Below are 14,567 nucleotides of genomic sequence, written 5' to 3'. Positions count from 1 at the left end.
GGTTTCAAGCACCCCAAGCCATACAGCTAGTCAAATGTCAGCAGTGAACATCTGCCATGACACAAAAACTTACTTGGATGAGCTCCATACAATACTCTTGCAGATGTGCATCTGTGGCTGAAATCTCCTGATCACTGATCAAGTTCCCAATTAAGAGGCAGATGGCAGCACATAGCTTGAGGAAATTGGGGGGATCATCAGGGTGAAGAATGCATTTGCTGTCTATGTCATCTTGTTGGTTTTCATCTGGCACATCTGCCATGGTTGTGTCCATGATGCACTCCCCAGGGATGTGACTTGTGTTTGCTTTCAATTTTGCAAGCTGTAATCCCACACGTTGTGACTAGAAAACAGCAAAAAAAAAAAGGAACCTCACTCACCTGCCTGAGCTCAGCATCTTGAGCCTTTTTGGCATTCTTCTCTGCTGTGAGTCTAACCTTCTCCATCTTTTTGGCCTCATTGGCAGTGGCTTTCTCTGTGGTTATGCAAGCCTTCTCAGCAGCAACAGCCTCTCTTCCTTGAGAACACATGTCTTTGAGTGCCTGAGCATCTGACTGTTTCTTCACCTCCTTGGATTTTTTCTTGGATTCCTGTTTGGCAATCAGTGCCACACAGTCAGCAAGAGAGCCATCTTGTTGTGCATTTGCCAGGCCAATGGTCCATAGCTGTGGTATCTGCTTTTGTTAGATTACACATACACCCTACATTGGTGGATGACTTACTGCAATTGGGCCATACACAGTTGCAAGTAGTAACCACTGGTCAGCGGTCAAAGAGCCACCAGCTGGTGCACCTATGTCCACAGGAAGCTTTCCACAGGAACTTGGAATTTCAAACTAGAAATGTCAATGAAAGTAATGTTAATTGCAGTAAAACAGTCACCTACATTGGCAAGGAGGTCATGGAGTATGTGGAGTTCAAAATCTGCATTGTCATCTAATTTGAATTTGATGTCCAGGATCTCATCATCCAACTCTGCCAATTGCCCCTGGGAGGGTGGGTCTTCTGATGGCACCTGCTGCTGGATCTCTGCAAATGCATTATCCATCACATGCTTGAGGGCACATCCCTCAGGGTCAGGCAGTAGGTGATGTGCATGATATGCAGTCAGGGGCTGAGCACCTGCAACCATGACTCCATTATATGCCTCATAATAGTCAGCAGCAGCAAGGAGGGATTGTGGAGAATGGAAGTTGGGCCCTAGGTTTGGTAGCTCACTGCCATAGACCTGTATATCAATATCTTCTTGAGTAAGCATACTGTGGTCAAGTGTTTCCTGCTCAACAGCTGAGGTGGAGCTTGGGGGGGGGGGGATCTGGAAAATGTGATATGGGGGATAAAATAGCACCCCTCGTTGGATAAGGCCAGATGAGAGAGGGTGGGTTGCTTGGAACATGGGGGACAATCAAACCATGATGGATGGTCTGTGAAGTGCATGTCCTCTCCCACTGGTCTGCATGTTCATGTGTATGTCTCATATCATAGTCAACTAGTTTGCCCTTGCAGTTGTGACTCTTGCAGTTGCACAGAAAAACCTTGGGCATGGCTCCAAGCTGGGGATGGTTAGAGAGATGTGTGTACCATAAGTCAGTGGCCAGGCATCAATGCATATATGTACCTTATAGGTCACAAAATATCTGTTGGGTTACAGCAAACTAAATTCAAGTATTTGTTCTGTTTATCTACAACAAATGAGTGCATGCAATTAATTCTCTTCACCCTTGAGCCATTTGGGTGTTTTTGATGCAAGTGGAGTGGGGGAATGCAGATGCTTGGAATGGGTATCAAGCTGGGTGGACTCAGGCAGCAAATCTCCATATAGTGCTTCTATACACCTCATGAGAACAAAGGTGCTAACTGATTCTTGCGAGCACAACAATTGCTGTGATGATAGTAATTGGTGGTGGAACATTGCGAGGCCATTGCCCTGTGTTAATCTGTTGGTGGATGAGCAGACAGAGAGAATGAAAAACTGAACATGGGCAAAAGCAGTCTTGATATTCTCATTCTTGCTCTCTGGCTTGGTAATGCTGTCATCAACACCTGGTGGAATGAACATCAGCACCTTGAGACAGGCATCACTGTTAGACCTACCAGCCCTGTCATTTGATGTAGCTTTCACCAGGGTATTGAAGAGTGATGAGGTGAGAGATTTCTTGCCACAGTCAGAGGTGCATATGGGTTCAAGTTCACTGTGATCCCAAGACTTGAAGATCTCGGAGAGTTCTGGAGCTTGTGTCAGAAATATTGGCTAGATTGTAGTAAAAATAACAAATGCTATTGGTGGTGAGCTCACCTGCATCCTGCTTGACATCTAACATGGGATCAGTTTGTACTTGAGCACCTTTGCATTGGACAGGAAGTACAGTCATTATCTCAAGAGTCTTAGAAAATAAAAATGAGTCTCTATCATAGATATCATTGGGCAAATCACATACCAAAATGCCAGATGTTGGTGGTGTGAAGCTGACATGATAGGTTCCAGGGTGTGTGATAGGAAGCTGGAGTGATATCAGGTTGGCCATGGTATGGGTTGGTGAGAGCCTTGGAGAAATTTTTCACAAAGTGTTGATGAGCTGTCTGGAATGTGTCATGATGTATAGGCAGGTGGGTGAAAGTGTGTCCCAACATCAAGAAATGATTGCATCAGTCTGTCTGGAGGCAATTAGCATGTGGGCAAGTAAGAAGTCAGCAGGGTACAAACAGATGACATGTCAATCTGTTTGGCTTACAGATTTGGTATGGACACATGATGTGCCATGAAATCATATGTCTAGATATTCCTCAAGGTTCTCCAAGAGTTCTCATAGTCTGGATTTAGTACAGGAAGATCCTCAGATATTTCCAAACTGCAGATTTCATATGGGCATCTAGCTAGGTATGTTTTTAGTACAGGTAGCTAGTCTGGCACAATCTAAAATGTCTCTAGACAGAAACTCATTTCTGCAGTGATTCACTGCAGTGAATGCAACAAGTCACTCAGCAAATGTAGAATGGTCAGGAGAGAGATGCCACTGGGCCCATTTGGTTTTCCTAATGCTGTTTCTTGTGCCATGAAACTTTCTGGAAAGGTTTTGATAAGGAGAGAGTAAGTTTTGGAGTGAATGTTCTGAATCATTGTTGGAAAGCCATAGAAGCTGAGTGCTTCCATGATTTGTACTTTGCAGCAGAATTGCTTTGCAGGTTCAGGATTGACAATGTCATTTGATCTAGCAAGAAATGTGAGCCTGCAAATTATGAAGAAACATTGCAGGTCATTTAAGTGCTGTTTCCAGTGAAGAAGGTCTCCATCAAGTGGTATGTCTTCTGTCATCCAGAAAGTACTTTCAGCTATCTTATGCATACTCCAAATCTGAAAGATGGGTTTGGTGATGTAGGGAAATTTTACAGGGAGCACTGTACTTTTGGATATTGAATGGGAAAAAGTACAAAGCATCAATCAGATTTTTTCAGTAGAACTTCTGTGTCTTCAATGTCAAAGGGCATTGAAAGTAGTGGAAAGCAGGAGCATAGTGCTAACCTTTCATAAGTTGGACATTGTCTACCAAAGGGGGGGGATGGACAAGAAGGCTTCATTAATGCAGGGTGAATATTATGTGGAGTAGACAGTGGAGCAGTAAGAAAGGCATGTGGGGTGTTTTGCAAACCTATGACAAAAAAGTGATGTCATATACCCCACCATTGTTGCATGTCATAATTCAAATAACATGAAATTTGTAGCAGTTAGAAGCAAATTCAGTGGACAAGGTGAGCAACAATATTTGTACAATAAGTTCATTAGCAATGTGTGACAGACTACACAGAGGGATTAACTCAGAACCAAAATCTCAATGGTTGGGCTTGGAAGAAATGATGAAGTGACATCAGGATTTTGGTCTTGAAGTATGATCAAGGTGGTCAGATGAAAAGCAGTGTTTATTGGTAGAACTTACTAGACTATGGAGAGTGATTAACTGCAACCAGGGATGTCATCAGTACCCAAATTTCAGTCTCAAAATATAATCAAGCCTGTGAGGCAGGAAATAGTGTTCACTGGTAGAACTTACTAGATGATGAGAATCATGCATGGCAAGCATTTTACAATTTTCTTTATACAAACATAGGGAAAAAAATCTTTGAAAAGATACTTTGTTTTATCTCATGTTCTCTGCTGAAACAACTGGCAATAATGTTGAATTTTGAAAGGTTTTTCTGACAGAAAACATGACACAGTGGATTTCCAATGTTTTATGGGTGAAATACAATTACCATGACCCACCACCAAAAACCAAAAACAATCATCAAAAAAATTATTAGTACTGTTTTCTACATGTTATGCAATACATTAATCAAATACTTTACCACAAAATGATTTAAACACACTGATCATTGAAGAACATGTAATGTTACATAGAACATCAAAAGTAAATGATGTATGTTTTGTATGTGATAATAATAAAAACATTTGGCCAAGTCTTTTAATGTTCACCTGAAAAAAAAAAACAGAACAGCAGTTCAATGTTTTCTCTAAAAACATGACATGCTAAACTACAATTTTTATGTACAAGAACATGGTACTGAGAGCATGTCAAATGTTCTAGGTCAAATTACAGTATCTTATCTCCCAGAAAACATGATAAATAAATAATGTATTAAAATATCCTGTTCTACCACAGAATATCGGTGAAGTAGGCATGTTATATGTAGAGGTGTTGTGAAGGTTCTGAGCTGTTTATGTTCATTTGTGGGCATGACTGCCTTGTGCACAGATCCAAGTTTGTCTCTCTTTGACATTGTTTTATAGGTGACAAGCTGACCACTTCCTTCCAGCATCTCTGCCCTAGCTGCATCATCAGGCCTCTTGCTGTTCTGCTTTGCTGTGCACTTAGTCCCTCAGTAGCTTGTCAGCATACTGAGGTCTATCTACAAGGGTTATTCCATGAGATAAGATCATGTGATGGCATGTGATGGGGTGGTTGAGCAAGGACAAGCAGTGATAGCATTGATGGTTACAGATGCCACTTATCATGTTCTGTGGTACAACAGGACACTTTAATACACTCTTTATCTATCATGTTCTCTGGGAGACAAAACAGTGTGATTTGATTGAAAATATTTAGCATGTTAATATGGAATCTCAGTAGCATGTTTTTGCACATAACAAATATTGTTTTAAATGTCATGTTTATGAAGTAAACATTGAGCCAATAATCTGATGTTTTGTGGGTCAACATTGAGAGACTTGGTTAAGGTTTATTAGAATTATCACATACAAAACATTGATCATTTACTTGTGATGTTCTATGTAACATCACACATTCTCTAATGACTAATGTGTTTAAATTATTTCATGTTACAACATTTGATTAATCAATTACATAACATGCAGAAAACAGTACTTATATTTTTTTTGATGATTGTTTTTGGTTTTTGGTGGTGGGTCATAGTAATTGTTTTTCACCAGCAAAACATTGGAAATCTACTGTGCCATGTTTTCTGTCAGAAAAGCCATTCAATACATAAGATTATTTCCACTTGTTCAAGCAGAGAGTATGTGATAAAATAGAGTATCTTTTAAAAGAATTTTTTTTGCATGTTTGTGCAAAGAAAATTGTAAAATGCTTGCTGTGATGGAGGACACAAATGGAGGCATTTTCTGACAATCATATCCTCCTAGATCCACTTTAAATTTGAAATGCCTACTTGCCATACATGGCATTCTGTTGTGGAGATGGAAGACAATGATGGATGTAGTTGCATCCACATGCATGAATGGTCATGAATACTTTGAAAATCATCTTTACAATGTGAGTCAAAGTGTGGAAAGGTGGTGAAAACCAACCAAAGCCAACACCAAAGATTAATATGAATGAGTGGTGGTTTACCTCTGTGGAACCTGGAGGGCAGAGAAACCTAAAGTGGGGGAAATTTTGATGGCAGGTGCTCCTAGCACAAGTTGACAATGAGTTATGCAGGAGAAGATGAATGAATGCTGATTGAGAAGGGGATGCTGAACAGAGTGAAGGTGTTCAGCCAAAAGTACTTGGGAGTAATGGACTTTGATAGAATATGCTCCTGGCACAAGTCAATGATGAGTTATGCAGGAGTGGATGGATGACTAAGCAGACTTGCTGTCTAAGTGTGGATGAAGCTTCAGATAATGATGGAGGTAGATAGACCCCTTTGTAGAGCCTCAACTACAAATGATATGAATGAAGACAGATAGACTCTTCCAAATGAGCCTCAACTGTCAACAATGAGTTATGCTGAGCTGAGCTGAACTGACTGCTGAGTGAATGGCTTCTGGTTCACTGGGGGTGTAGCTAAGTATGTGGGGGTTTATATACTGTGGGGGGAGCACAGCCTATGACAAACAAGGCACAAACACTTGGTAAGTAATGAGTAAGGACTGAGTAATCATGATGAGTAAGCAAGAAATGAAAAGTAAGCAAGCAAAGAAGATTGGTAAGTATTGGCAACAAATGAGTCAAGGACAGTCAAAACATCACAGAATGAGTCAAATGGAGTCAGAAACTGAGTAAGTGCACTGATATCACATTAGGGGGTGGCGATGCAAGTCAGATCTTGGCAGAGACATCTCTAGACCCAAAGATGGCATGACAGATGGATGGTGTTTCCAGATAGGGAAGTATTAATTCCAGAATTGAAGGGCATGAGTCAGGCATCAAAGGGGCTAGGGAATTGGGGGTCTGTGGGGCAATGGGAGCATAAGTGATTATGTCTCCCACCCTTTCATCCTCTCAGTGAAGTTAACAGAAGCTTCATGAATGGGGCTCTGACAGAGGAGGAGGAGAAGGGGGGACATCTTCTGCTGGATCTTGCAGTAAGAAGGCAAGATGCATGTCATACTCATCATGGATGCAATCAGGGAGGCTGGAGAACAGTAGATTATGCTGCAGCTGTCACATTGTGGGGAGAATGATGGACAAGATTGGAATAAAGATGGTGCAGGGAGCAGGGAGGAATGATCCATATGCTTCATCAAGAGGGGAGACCAAAATGACCACATAAGACCTTTCTAACCAAGTGACAGACCTGAGGCAACCAAAGAATGTCCTTCTGGAAGTCATACTGACAAGGAGAACATGTTGACCAAGCTGCATGGGATGAGACAGGGCTGACAATGATGGGATAAACCAGGGGGCTTCAGGATGGAAGCTGGTGGGAATGCCTGGCAGATATACATAGCCACTGTCTCTGGAAAATGAGACAAGTGAGACAATTGACGAAGAGGTGGCCATAATTGATGGACTTAGCAAAATGAGTGTCTGATGGATGGAGTGCTGTAGAAACCTGCAGGGTGCAAGGATCCATTTGGAAGGCAGAACCATGTGGCTGAGCACTTTAAGCGAGTGTGAGAATGGAGTCGATATCTTTGGAAATGGTGGAGATATGACAAAAACCAGAATGCCATACACAGGTGCTAAAAACCTTTAATGTGTGCTTAACATGGGCATTGTGCACAACTCATTGACAAGTTAGGCAGAGTCAGCTGTAACCATGTCCACAACACCTTTGGTGTGTGACAACAACAACAATGGTCTTGGTGGACTTGAATGCAATGCATTTCAAGTAATGAATTCCTCTTTCATGATATTTTATGAAGGCTTCCATAGTTGACCATTTTAATGCCTGACTGAAAATGATGAAGGGATTAATGTAAGAGCATTGTCAAAGAGTTAAATCATGGATAAGCACAGAAGATGGAACCATGGGAAATGAAGTTCATCAGTGCCATGCTGTGATAGCAGAAGATGGGGGAGATGGCAGTGGGAGAAGAAGAAATGATGACATCACTTTTGTGGTCATTGTGTGTAAGGCAGAACACTGAGGCTATGTGTGAATTGTAGTAGCATATGGCATTTGCTGTGTTGATGTGGATCATACAATAACGTTGTATTTTTAATGCTGCTAGAAGGAATTCAATGTTTCTCTGCACAACATAGATGTCAAGGTTGTGAGGAGTCCACATTGTTTCCTTTTCAGCTAACAGAAAGTGAAGTGGCATCAACCCCAAGATTACTGCTTGACATAGATACAGGGCATTCCCCATCTTTTTCCTGGGAGGGGGAGGGGGGCTAAGTGAGGTGTTCTTGGGGCAAAAATCATTCTTTTCAACCAGAGATCACTGGAAGACACATAATGGGTATTTGAAAAAAGAGCAGCATGGTGCCCATCAATGGTGGTGACATAAGTTGGCTGTCATAGAATCAAACTAAAGCAATGACATTGTAATGTAGATGAAAGTTGACATCACCTGTTTGATACTACAAGGAAGAGCTGGAGAACAATGGAAATAAGATATTGATGTTGATGATGTTGATGATGCAACACCAGACTGTAACTCAAAGAGGTCTCCATCATGTGACATGTTGATGTGATTGCAATGAATACTGTTTGATGAAGGTGAGTTAGGAAAGTATTAATTGCAGTTGGCTAACAACATTTATTTACCTTCTCCAAAAAGCACACTAAAGCACCACCAATCACATCTATGCCAGTTGATGTTCTGTATTCAATCATCAAATACATCAATTTAGATGGTTGGCTCAATTTGATGAAAGTGCTTCCTTACACAAAGAAAATCATCCAAAATTCACTGTGCCTTCATCACATGAATATTTGATATTTTCATTGTCCTGACTCATTTCTTCAAATGCTTGATATGCATAACACAGTTCTTGGTGGTTCTGTGGCCTTGCAGTTAATGCTTGGGGCTCATAGTGAAGATTGGTCACTGAGAAGTTTGGATGTGTTTGTTGGGAGGGATGAAGCACATGCTTTCAGTGAAAGCATCTGGAAAATGGGATTTTGACAGAGTTCTTTTGATGATTGCCAGAATTCACCTTGCATGACTTCACATATTCAAAGTATAGAGATATTGGAGAACTCTCACACTCTGCTGGTGGTGTTTGTCACTTGCTCATGGTGTGCCATCACCCCCATATTCAATGCCTGTCATGCTATCACTATGAATTTCATAACCACCACACATCTCTTCAGCACATATCCTTCCTATACTTTGCAGGGAACAGCTCTTATTAATCCCCATCACCTCATTGATGTCAAATGACCTAACAAAATGCTCACAGTAACATTTGAAAGTATCAGCAAAGGGGGTTTTCATACTTGGGTTGTTCAAGTTCTGATGGTGACTACAATGACAGCATTTCAATTGCTCAAAATGTGCATGACAATCTCTGCCTGTGGTTAAACTTCGATGTTACCACCCAATGGCTAGGATCCATTGCAGGTTTTCACTCTGAGGTGAGGACAGTGTTATGGAAGCTGGGGGGAATGAGGTATGAAAAGAGAAAATGAGTAGTGGTTCCATATGTTCACAAATTGTAAGAGCACCCTCTTTTTCTTGTTTTTCAGCACTGGTTTTCTCTTTTTCACTTTGCATTGCAGATTAGCATTCCAACACTTCCATGTTGTATTACTGTCATGGTCTCTACAGTATTTGCTGCCAAACATTTATGTACAAATCTTGAGTTCACCTACCACAAGCTATTAGATGCATTAAATTTAAGAGGTAAGGAAATTGACATCATTGTACTCCAGGCTGAGGACAGCATCAATTCAGCAGTAGTATATTTTGTTGAACTAGATACACAAATTCCTGATATCATGGTTAGTAGAATCATCAGAATTGTACATGTCAGCAGTATGAAGAAGGGACACTGACTGTAATTCAAACTGGGCACAATGATGAGTATACCAACCATCATCATCTCTCACAAAATAATGGATCAGTTTTACTTCCAGCAACACTAGATCTTTCTTTTTTAAATCAGTCACTGGATAAAGGTCCATCTCACTTTTGGCATGGAAGACTTCACATGTAGTTATTGTCAGAGGAGGAAAAATGAGACAAGGTGAGGGACCCAAAGTTAGGATGCACTGTATCTCCATGCTTTGAGCTTTGCCATTGGGAAGCACATATGACACAAGAAGGTGTGTTGGCAGACACTAGGAAAGATTATCAATAACAAAGGTGAGAAAGGAAATGTTAAAGAGATAGGAAAGACCCAAAGGAGGCCAAGAGAAACTGGAAAGTAGCTGAAGGGCCCAGTTGCATAGACCCTTCAATACTGGAACAATGGTCACAGAGCATTGATGATCTGGATAACCATTGCATAAAAACCACATATGTAGCAGAAATGTGCCCAACCATCCATATGAGCAGAGGTTCATTGGAAATGGGATCACATACCATCTTGCTGCAATCTGAGTAAGGATTGTTCTGTCCCCATGTAGCATTGGGTGGGAGAGTCACAAGGGAATATATGTTAGATCAATGATTCTCAAATGTCATTATTCTTTCAAGATGACTGCATTGCAAAACATAAGATGTGTGTTGGAAGGACATACTGTACATAAGATGTATGTATTTACCCCTTGAGTGTGTTTGGGTAACTGTCAATTTCATTGTTGTCCATGGGGGGCAATGATGGTCCCTTGATAACACTTTTTACAGTGACTACATCCAATGGAGACACCTTATCTTTTCTATATTTGGGGAAGGAAGGCATTCAGAGGTGGGAGGAATTGCTGCAGAAGACATCTCAGTAGGTTTGGGATGGGACTCAGTTAACATAGCAGTGGATGATCTGGAGGAGTCATCTTGCCTTCTTTGAGGGGAGGGGGGAGGTGTGCATGATCAGAAGTTTGAAGTGCAGTTTAATGGATGGCAGGCATACCACATTCACTTTGGAGGAGACAATGATACTTCACCATGGACAGAGTGGTCATGTTTAGGTGGCATTCAGAAATTGCATTGCCAAAAGCTGGTCAGGGGCCCTAAAGAAGCTCAAGAAGGGTTTATATGTACAGCAAAAACTTACAGAGGAGAGTAAGAAATGATGTTTATTGGTGGTCATAATCTTGACAATGAATCATGGTGTGAAATATGGGCTCACAAGGTTTTCAAATTTTGACATACCTTCATTATCATACTCTACTTCACATGTTTGAACCCCTTTCCTTTTCCCAATTTCACTGTGGAGATTTGCTGTTACAGATGTCAAGTCTGGGCCTACTCCGACCAACTCCAATGCTAGACAAGGTCTGGGGAGGGGTATGGAAGCAAGTCTGACACAGAAGGAAGGAACTCCAACTAGTGGGGAATTGGCAAGAATGAAGTCTGCCAAGACAGAGGTGGAGCAGAGTGAGGGCATTGGGTTTAGCTCATGTGATACCCCCTTGCATGATCTCAGCCCTCATATTTCAGAGGTAGAGACCAGACAGATAGTTGGAGGTAACTCTGACAGACAGAAGACAGAGAGAGAGGGAGTAGGAACTAAGTTGATATTTGTACTGGAGAACAGTGGAGTATGATACATGCTTTTATACTACTATGGAAGTACAGTAATTGGAATCAGAACTGACATATGGAGACTTATAAAATTTCAAGTAAAACTTTCTAGACAATGAATGAAGGGGAAGATGGAGAACATACAATGGGTAAAATAGAACAACCTGAAAAGGAAACAGTCCAGGTGCTGGACCATGCAGTGCACACACTGTGGGGTACCTGACCATGCACTGTCAGGGAGAAGTCTGAAGGGAGGTCACATGACCCCTCAGAGAATGGTCTGCTTGGTCCAATGGTAGACCAGCACAAGTCTGACAGAGGATGGGTGGAGTTGGTGCAGAACAAGTGAATGACCAGCAGAGAGGGGTGCAGAGTGAGTGAGGACTTAAGATAAATGCACAGTCATGACAACAGAATGCAGAGTATGGGTTTGTCAAGGATCACTTCCTTGCAAAGCAACACTGTGTAGGAGGAGTTCAGGGTTTCAAAATACTTCATTGCAAGCATAGATGGTGGTAGATGGGATGTGTACATTTTATGACAGAATTCACAACATCACATACTGGAGATGGGAAGATTCAAGCAGACATCATCATAGCAAATCATGCAGATTTTATAAGTTGAACATCATTATCTTCTGCTAGAATGCTCATTGCTGTGCTTCATGATCAATGACCCAAAATACATCTGTGAAAAGTTATCCAACTTATGACTTTTTGGTGGGATATGATTTGAGAGGTGACACATTGTTATTCATGTTTTCTATGGAAGTTCCAGTTTGCATGCATTTGATAGACAGAGAGGACTGAAGTTCAATTCCATTTCACTTTCATCTAATAGCAAGGGACAGCTGTTGATGTGTTAATGAAGGAGATGGTGAGATAGAACAAATTGCATTACAAAGGGATTGCTGGCAGGAAATAAATGGATGATATGATATCCTTAAAGGAGAGATACAATTTCAGTGATGTATGACCAACATTGTCTCATGCAATGATGAGGTCAAATTCAGTGTTGACTTCAATGAAATCTCCATGATTTAGATGATCTTCAGATAATCTTTGGATAATGAGGAAAGGTGTCATATGCCAAGAAACCCACAGCTTGGTCTTACATTCTGAATGCCAAGTCAACACTGAACACTGAAATGAACTCTGTTCCTCACTATACTTTTCTAGTTAGCTTTTGTACTGCCCTTGCTTGTGCCAAGGGAGTGTCTGTCTTTGGCTCTCCAACCCCTGCCTCCTCACTTGACTTTTAGTTAGTTCCTGGCATCACTATTTAGTCCCTCACCAGTAACCCTGGCCTTCAGGTTGCTGGTCTTCAGTATATATACTCTATGTACATTGTACTTAGCTCCCCAGTGAATATCAACCCAGTTCACCCCTAAGCTCCTAGCTTAAGCCCAAGTCAACTCTCAGCTTTTGCTCCTAATCCCCCCTTGGCTTCCTCTGACTTCAACCTGGCTTGTACAAGGGTCTAGCACATGAGCTAAGACCAAGGGTTGTCACACTGGCACTCAGCCTTCAACCCCTGACCCAGTCATGGACTTAACAGTATATTCAGACTGCCACTTGTGCAAGTCACTCACCACCCATGACTAGAACCCACACCCAAGCTTGAGCAGACCATGCCCTGGGGTCCACCTCTGCCTCAAGACCAACTCAACCAGAAACCTCAGATGACCCTCACCACCAGTCAGCCCTCAGTTCCCTCGCCAGTCACTGCAAGACTTCTGTGATCATGCAGCAGTTCCAAGGGTTTTCAGCCTGTCATTCCTGTTCATATTAGGTGCCTGTGCACCTCAGGACTGCATTTATCTTCTGTGTTATTTCTATCTAACCCTACAGACATGTAGTGGACACTTAGCTTTGCTCTAAGTGTCCTTGGTTTGCTTTTGTTTATTGTTTACCTTTGTTTATCATTTTTGCGCACTTACTGTTGTGTGCCCAGTGAAATTTTCTTCAGTCTCTTACACTGGGCACAAGGTATGTCTTATGTAGTATTCCCTTGAATACAGTCTCTTACACTGGGCACAAGTGGCCTCAGTCTGTGGTTATCTCAACATTTTGTCCCTACTGATGCCCAGGCTGCTGATCTGATGACCAAACCACTGTCCAAGGCCAAGGTGATCACCTTCTGTCAGATGCTAGGACTAGGTGCATCAAGTGGGAGTTCTTAATGTGCAGAGGTGCACAATCAGGGGGGAGTGTTGCTATTAGTGCCTGTGCACCTCAGACTAATTCCCAGGTTCCCCACCTTCCATATTAATGATGTGTGCACTTGTTTTCATCAGTTGTTCTTTGTTTGTTCAGTGTTTGCATTTTTACTGTGCACAGAGTATCTTGTTCTTTAGTTACTGACTCTGTGCACATAGGTGTGTAAAACTACATAGACAACAATTTAGTTACTGACTCTGTGCACATAGAGTGCTGAGTATTGGGATATCTTAACACAGACAGTGTCCAGGAGTAAAAGGTGACCAGGCAAAGTTGGTTGTCTTCACCAGTAATGGACAGTATGCCAGTGATGGCATAGTCTGAAGCATCAGTTTCCACTGTGAGTTGAGCACTGGAAAAAAATTGAGTGAGGATAGGAGCTGTGGTGAAAGCTTCTTTGAGGGTATTGAAGGCCAATTGGCATTCCTTGGAGAAGTTCCAGGGTATGTTTTTTCATGTGAGGCAGGTCAGGGGGATGACAATGTCTGAGTAGTTGTAGATGAAATGTCAGTAGAAGTTGGTGAAGCCTAGGAAGGACTGGATGTCTTTGTCCTTCCAGGGTTTGGGCCAGTTGGAGATGGCTTTGATCTTTTTGCCAGACATGCTGAGGCCAGTTGGAAAAAGACAGTAGCCTAGGTATTCTACCAACTCAGAGTGGAACTTGCATTTTTCTGGTTTAGCATACAAGCCATGTTGCAATAAATGCGACCAGACAGGGGATTGAACCCTGGACCTCCCAGGTTTCGACCGGGTGCTCTAACCACTGAGCTATTTGGTCAAGGTATCTAGGCTTACTTGGTGTGGTTTAACCACCAAGTGCTAGTAGGGACTAGCGTTGCTGAGTGCTGGAGTACTACACCTGCAACAAGCCATGCTTCTGGAGTCGGTGCAAAACCTCTTTGACATGTTGCCAATGCAAGTCCTCATTGTTGGAGTGGATGAGTATGTTGTCCAGGTAGACCATGATGCAACATCTAGGAGGTTGGTAAACACTGTTTTGATGAAGCATTAGAATGCTGCCAGGGCATTGG

General features: G+C 41.9%; 3 protein-coding genes and 1 non-coding gene across 4 annotated transcripts; all 4 read right to left on the bottom strand.

The window, feature by feature from the left end:
• Positions 1-30: 30 nt before the first annotated feature.
• On the bottom strand, positions 31-1,396 carry F5J12DRAFT_780595 (uncharacterized protein; the record flags this gene model as incomplete). The annotated part of the gene is made up of 5 exons (XM_051742494.1): positions 31-51; positions 74-322; positions 381-665; positions 723-836; positions 887-1,396. 5 exons carry the CDS (start codon positions 1,394-1,396, stop codon positions 31-33), a joined length of 1,179 nt encoding a protein of 392 aa, XP_051603110.1.
• Positions 1,397-1,705: 309 nt separating this feature from the next.
• Positions 1,706-2,525, bottom strand: F5J12DRAFT_780594 (uncharacterized protein; the record flags this gene model as incomplete). The annotated part of the gene is made up of 4 exons (XM_051742493.1): positions 1,706-2,043; positions 2,095-2,232; positions 2,297-2,384; positions 2,439-2,525. 4 exons carry the CDS (start codon positions 2,523-2,525, stop codon positions 1,706-1,708), a joined length of 651 nt encoding a protein of 216 aa, XP_051603109.1.
• Positions 2,526-3,070: 545 nt separating this feature from the next.
• Positions 3,071-3,432, bottom strand: F5J12DRAFT_700071 (ribonucleotide reductase small subunit; the record flags this gene model as incomplete). The annotated part of the gene is made up of 2 exons (XM_051740488.1): positions 3,071-3,352; positions 3,403-3,432. Coding segments are annotated over 2 exons (312 nt in total), but the record flags the coding sequence as incomplete, so codon positions are not given.
• A 10,809-nt stretch (positions 3,433-14,241) lies between these two features.
• Positions 14,242-14,314, bottom strand: F5J12DRAFT_t63. Its single transcript has one exon. It is a non-coding gene; the product is annotated as a tRNA-Phe (tRNA).
• Between the last annotated feature and the right edge of the window lie 253 nt (positions 14,315-14,567).

This window comes from Pisolithus orientalis (genome assembly GCF_024613125.1).
Source record: "Pisolithus orientalis strain OTSU chromosome Unknown F5J12scaffold_5, whole genome shotgun sequence".
In the NCBI taxonomy this organism is placed as follows: Eukaryota; Fungi; Basidiomycota; class Agaricomycetes; order Boletales; family Pisolithaceae; genus Pisolithus; species Pisolithus orientalis.
This window is presented reverse-complemented; position numbering and strand designations above follow the sequence as displayed.